At 54.2% G+C, this 6,466-nt stretch overlaps 1 protein-coding gene across 1 annotated transcript in view; it reads left to right on the top strand.

Moving 5' to 3' along the window:
- Positions 1 to 6: 6 nt before the first annotated feature.
- UBE2S (ubiquitin conjugating enzyme E2 S) overlaps positions 7 to 6,466 on the top strand; it is a 6,546-nt gene continuing 86 nt past the window's right edge. Inside the window, exons 1-4 of the mRNA XM_006150358.3 lie at positions 7 to 19; positions 565 to 712; positions 2,299 to 2,489; positions 6,041 to 6,456. Coding sequence (XP_006150420.1) covers positions 17 to 19; positions 565 to 712; positions 2,299 to 2,489; positions 6,041 to 6,376 — 678 coding nt within the window. The 5' untranslated portion in view covers positions 7 to 16 and the 3' untranslated portion in view covers positions 6,377 to 6,456. The remainder of the gene's footprint in view (positions 20 to 564; positions 713 to 2,298; positions 2,490 to 6,040; positions 6,457 to 6,466) is intronic.

Raw genomic sequence — 6,466 nt, 5'->3', positions numbered from 1 at the left:
CGGCCGTCGTGCAGTCATGGTGAGCGCGGGTGGCCCGGTCCGGTAGGGGCGGATGGCGGCATTGAGCTGAAGGGGTAGGGGAGTTTCAGAGACCGGTTTAGGGATTTGTGGGCCCACTCGGGGGTCCTCGGCAAGAATGGACCGAGGTCTGTCTTGCAGGCAGGACGGGAGCTTGGGCCATCCGAAGCCTCCCTGGCGGAAGAGGGCCCCGGCAGAGCCTCGGGGAAGGCTCCGGGCGCTTTTCGCCTCTCGCGGGTGTGACCGACCGGGACACAGGCTGCCCCGCCGCCATCTCTGGGCCCGACGGAGATTTTGAAGATGTACTTGGGAGAGGCCTCAGGCCTACCTGGGACCACTTGGGGTCCCATGCGGGTTCTGTGAGTGGGCTTTGGGGACCTCGGGTAGCGGGCTCCATCCGGAAGCTCCTCATTTCTGTTGAGAGGTCAGCCTGTGACTACGGCCTGAAGCGTCCCGGGTGATGGGCAGCCTGGGGAACTAGGGCCAGACCCCACAGCCGCCAGCACATCCCCAGACTCAGCCGTGCTCACGCTCCTTCCCATGCAGAACTCGAACGTCGAGAACTTGCCCCCCCACATCATCCGCCTGGTGTACAAGGAAGTGACCACGCTGACTGCAGACCCACCTGATGGCATCAAGGTCTTTCCCAACGAGGAGGACCTCACCGACCTGCAGGTCACCATCGAGGGCCCTGGTCAGTTTGGGCACACTTCGGGATTTGTCACTGGGCTCAGGTGCTAGGGACAGTGGTGGACACAACCTTTATGGTGAGCGCAGTGTGTGGGGCAGGATGTCACTCCTGGCAGTCATGTACCTTAATACATGAATGCTTGGAAGTCCCGGTCACAGTCACGGAGAGTGTGGTGGGGTCTTTATCTAGGGTGGGGCGAGGCCGGCAGATACTGCTTTTCTGGGATGGGCATGGGTTTGGTAGGAGTGGGAATATCATTAGCAAAAACCTGGAGAACAGTCCATGTGATGTCACCTCAGGGCCCCCGGAGACTGCCTGAAATGAGCCAGGTGGGCACTGTGGGGACACAGCAGTCTCAGTAGGCACGGTGATGGTCGCACGGGGTTAACTGCAGAGCTGCATGAGGTCTTGTTTCATGCAAACTCCGTCTCTGTTACCACCTGAATTTCTAGAGTAAGGAAAGAATTTACAAAAGCATAGGGGAAAAAGGTCTACCATGGAGTGTCAAGGGAGAGAGCCAGAGACACCCTCCCTGAGCTGGTGACCAAGCCATTCAGGTCTTGCTGCTAGGGAGGTTTGGGGACGGAGATCAAGAACCATAGGACTGCTCCTAGAGAGACACTAAGGCCACAGAGCTAGGTCCTGTATAGGAACAGAAGGAAGAGCAAATGGTGTAGCGGTTATGGGACAGATATTTAGGGCTTGTAGGCCTGGGAGGAGTTTGGGAAGGAAGGTGATGCCAGATTTTTTTTTTTTTTTTTGAGTGGTTTTTGCTATAGGGTTTGTGAGCTCGCTGGAAAGAGAGGCAGAGACATAAAGCGAGAAATCACCCCCCAGGGGTGATGGCCACGCTGTAATCCCTTCTCCTCCATTCTCCTCTTGGGATGTTGGACATACGTGCACATGCGCCCGGCGTGAGTTTAAGCCACCTGGTCTAGGACTCAACCTGCCAACTACATGAGAGTCCAGCAACATAGCCATTACACCAACTGCTGGTCCTGCTGATGCCAGATTTAAAGCAGGGTGTGACGGATCCCTACGGAGCTCCCCTTGACTACAAAAGGGCGAGTGGCTCTAACGTGGAAGTTGGAAGCTGGAGGGGTCGGCCTTAGAGAACCTGGAGGGCTGGCGTGGGAAGGATAGCACTGTTCATCCCGTAGTTTTGATGCAAGCAAGTGGGTTGAGAGAACTGTTTACTGAGGCTCTTGTGCACTTGATAAAATGGGGGTCGCTTGCCCAAGGCTTCCAGTTAGATGCCTTTCTAGGAAGGCTAGTGGGGTGCTCAGATTCCTTCCTCCTGGAAGGGCCATGTGATCTGCCAGTCACTTGGAAGAGATGAAAAAGGCCATTCAAGGGGTAGAAACCAAGGCCTGCACAATGGGGTGGGGTATACTTCTGAAATGGAGGAGGGGTTTCCTGTTGCCCCACTCCCCCAACCCAGTCTCTAGCCCTTCCCTACTCTCAACAACAGGCACCTATCTCAGAGCCAGACCATGGAGACTGGGTCTAGGGGTGTTGCAGGGTACCCAGAAGTTCTGGGGCTCCTGACCAGTACCCCTTTCTTTCCCCCCCCCTCGCCCCTGCCCCAGAAGGGACTCCATATGCCGGAGGCCTGTTCCGCATGAAACTCCTGCTGGGGAAGGACTTCCCTGCCTCCCCACCCAAGGGCTACTTCCTGACCAAGATTTTCCACCCAAACGTGGGCGCCAATGGTGAGATCTGCGTCAATGTGCTCAAGAGGGACTGGACAGCTGAGCTGGGCCTCCGCCACGTGCTACTGGTGAGTGTCTTCTGGGTGTCAGCAACAGCTGAATCCATGGGGCTTTGTTTTACTTTTTAAAATCAACTCTGAAGTGTTGGGGAGCTTTCACATAAAAATCCAGTTTCCTAGCTTTTCTGGGAAATTGTACCAGGATTGCCAGGGTACCCAGGTACTGTTGAGCAGTACCCAGAGTTTCCTTGCCATGCATACAGGACAGGTTTGCAGTGTAGTATCTGAAAGGTAGATAGAAAGTAACCATCTGTTGGGACCAGCAGGTGGCATGGTGGTTAAGGTGCTGGACACTCCCACATGGCTGACCATGGTTCGAGTCCTAGACCTGGTGGCTTGCTTTTTCACTTTCCCTCTTTCTCTCTATATATATATATGTATCTCTCTGGTCAAATTAAAAATAAAATGAATGAATAAAAGTAAATAAATAATTCTTTAAAAAAAAAAGAAAGAAAGTAACCATCTGTTTACAGGTTTTGTTTTTGTTGTTATTCTTTTTTTAAAGAATTATTTAATATGTATTTTCTCTTATTTCTTTTCTTCTTCTTTTTTTTTTTTTTTTTTTGGAGGGGGTCCCCCCCTCCGCTATAGGGCACGTGCGCTCGCCAGACAGACAGAGACATAGAAACAGAAAGCAAGAGATCACCCCCCAGGGGGGATGGCCATGACACAATCCCTTCTCCTCCATTCTCCTCTTAGGATCTTGGGCACGCACGCACATGCGCCCAGCGTGAGTTTTAATCCACCGGGTCCAGGACGCAAACCGCGGTCAACTATGTGGGAGTCCAGCGACATAGCCATTACGCTAACTGCTGGTCCCTACTCCCAATGCGAGTTTTAAGCTGCCGAGTCTGGAATTTGAACTGCGGTCCACTACGTGGGAATCTAACAACGGCATTACCCCATGTGCTAGTCCTTTGCTTTTTAAGAATGAATTTTGCTGTAGGGCGTGTGCACTTGCCAGAGAGAATGCAAGAAATCACCTCCTGAGGGTCTGGCCATGCCATAACCCTTCTCTGTTCTCCTCTCGGGATCTTTGGCACATTTGCACACGCACCCAGCATGAGTTTAATCCGCTGGGTCTAGGACCTGAACTGCAGTCGACTGTGTGGGACTCTAGCGCTATAACCGTTATGCCATCTGCTGGTCCTGTGTTTCTTGTTTTTAATTTTGCTAGAGGGTTGGGGGTCAGCAGGTGTCATGGAGGTTAAGGTGCTAGAATCCCATATGGTGAACTGTGGTTCCAGTCTTGGACCTGCAGCGTGCTTTCTCGTTTTCCCTTTCTCTTATACACATGCCCAATAGCAAGTACAGGGAAGGAAAAAAAAAGAATAAAATAATTCTTTTAAAACATTTCTAGAGGGCACAAGCTGTCAGAGAAAAAGGAACATGAGAAGGCACCCCATGGGGGGTGGTCACACTGTAGCTCCTTCTCCACTCCTCTCTCCTTCGGGGATTTGGGGCACATCAGGCATGTCTTGTCAGGGTGCTGGTCCTGGGACTTGAGTTGCGCGGTCAGCTATGGAAGACCCAGCCACCTTAACCACCACACCGTCATCTGACACTTATTTCTGTGATAGAACTGATGGGGGTCAACACGTGGTGTGGTTTAGGTGCTGGATTCCCACACAAGCGACCTTTGAGTCTTGGACCCGGTGGCTTGAAAAATCACAATAAATAAGTAAATAAAAATACAAATGTTTTAAAAAGAATTTATGGGAGCCAGAAGGTGGCATAGCATTTATATTGCTGGATTCCCACACAGCTGATTGTAGTTTGAGTCCCAGTCCAAGTGGTTTGAAAATCACCCAGTGATTCCACATGTATGTGTGTGCCCAAAATCCATAGAGCAGAGAGTGGAAAAGAAGGGACTGCAGTGTGGCCACACCCCTGAAGAGATGGTTTCTGCTTTCCCTCCGTTTCTCTCTAGTAGCCGCATGTGCCCTATCCAAAAACCTTAAAGAAAGAAGAAACGATTGATAAAATTATGTTCCATGAAATCATCTTTGTTGTTTAGTCATGGGGTGTGGACACTTGCCAGAGAGAAAAGGGGGAAAGTGAGAAATCAGCCCCGAGGGGGATGGCCACACAGTTCCATCTCCGTTCTTCTCAGGGTTTGGGGTATACACACACATGCCTGGCTTTTTTTTTTCCAACACCGAGTCGAGCCGCACTGCGCCGTGTGGGACCCAGCTGCCTTCACTGCACGCCACTTGCCGGTCCGCCGAAGCTCACCCTTGGAAGTATGCATCTCGGTGGTTTTAAGCAGTGACGGTTTCTGCAACTTTCCCCACTGTCCTGATGTCCGGCATTTTCATGAACCAGTGTTCTCAGCAGGGGGCAGTTTTCATCTTTGCCCCCGGGGACATTTTGGGCTGTCACATCTGGGAGTTGGGCACTACTGACATGCTTGACATCCTGCAGTGCACAGTGTGGCCTCAGTGTCACACCAGGAGCCCCTGGACCATGCTGGTGCTCTGGGTCTCCACAGGCTGCTGACGGCACTAAGTCACCTGCCGCCTACCATAAGCTTAACACATGCTTTAACTGAACTTGTAACGAACCTCTGGGGCAGGTGATGGGGAAGGCCCCCGCCTTCTGGGGGCTTCCTGCAGCACAGGGAAAGGGTGGAGCTGGGAGGTGAACAGACCCCAACCTTTCCTCCCCCTGGGGTACTGGGCCCAGGGCCGGGCTTGCTAGCTAGATGGTCTGCCTCAGGCCCATCAGAGCCAGGAGGACTCGGCCTCCAGCATGGAAGGCGTGGTGCCCGCCGACCCTCAGAGTGCCTGCATGGGCCTCAGTATCTCCCATCACCTGCTCAGGGCCCAAGCGTGTGCCTTTGTTCCTGGAGGTATCTGGGTTCCCTTTCAGAAGGAAAGTGGGGGGAACAGACCCACTGCAGAGGCTTCAGCGGGGACTCTGGAGGCCTGGCTGCTGGTCATTTCTCAGGGACGAGAACCCTCACTGTGAGCTTCACTTAGTCCTTTAGCGTGGCCTGCGGGTGGGTGTGGTGAGGGTCTGCACCCTTTGAGGGTCGCCGTAGGGTACCCATCAGGCTGCCAGTCTCCTTCAGTCTCGTCCTGATGCCTCTGTCTGTTAGGGTTGTCCACACCAGCTGGAACCGTGTGGCTTGAATTTAGGATTCCTAGTGAAACCTGTTTCAGCTTGGGGCCAGCAGGTGGTGTGGTTAAGGCATTGGACTCCCACAAGGCCTATGCGGTTCAAGTCCCAGACCTGCCAGCTTGAAATCGCTCTGGCCATGTGTGCCCCAAACCCCAAGAGGTGGCTGGAGAAGGGTTTGCAGCCACCTAGCATCCCAAGTGACCTCGGGCAGGTCCTATCTCTGCCCTAGGCCTCCACCCTATTCGATTGGGGCTCTGAGGTGGTGTCGTGCGGTCAGGTGACACTGAACAAGGTGAGAAGGGTATGGGTCTGAGTGGGGCCCCGTCTGCTCTTGAGCCGAGTGGAGGCAGAGGCCACAGCCAGTTCAGAGGCCATAAGGCTAGGCGGCCATGGGCCTGCAGGGTCTAGCCCTCCTGACCCAGGCCCTCTCTCCTCAGACCATCAAGTGCCTGCTGATCCACCCCAACCCTGAGTCTGCGCTCAACGAGGAGGCAGGCCGCCTGCTCCTGGAGAACTACGAGGAGTATGCCGCCCGGGCCCGCCTGCTCACTGAGATACACGGGGGTGCAGGTGCGGGTGGGCCCAGCAATGGCAGGGCTGAGGCTGGCCGGGCCCTGGCCAGTGGCGCTGCAGCCTCCTCCACTGACTCCGTGGCCCCAGGAGTCCCGGGAGGGGCAGATGGTCCCATGGCCAAGAAGCATGCAGGCGAGCGTGATAAGAAGCTGGCGGCCAAGAAGAAGACGGACAAGAAACGGGCGCTGCGGCGGCTGTAACGGGCTCTTCCCACCCCACCCGACCCGTCCCCTCCCTCCAACTCTGTCTTTAAGTTATTTAAATTATGGCTGGGGGGGGGGGGGGGCGCG

This window comes from Tupaia chinensis, unplaced genomic scaffold, assembly GCF_000334495.1.
Source record: "Tupaia chinensis unplaced genomic scaffold, TupChi_1.0 Scaffold000286_1, whole genome shotgun sequence".
NCBI lineage: Eukaryota > Metazoa > Chordata > Mammalia > Scandentia > Tupaiidae > Tupaia > Tupaia belangeri.
The sequence above is the reverse complement of the archived record's forward strand: the minus strand, read 5'-3'. Positions and strand labels throughout refer to the sequence as shown.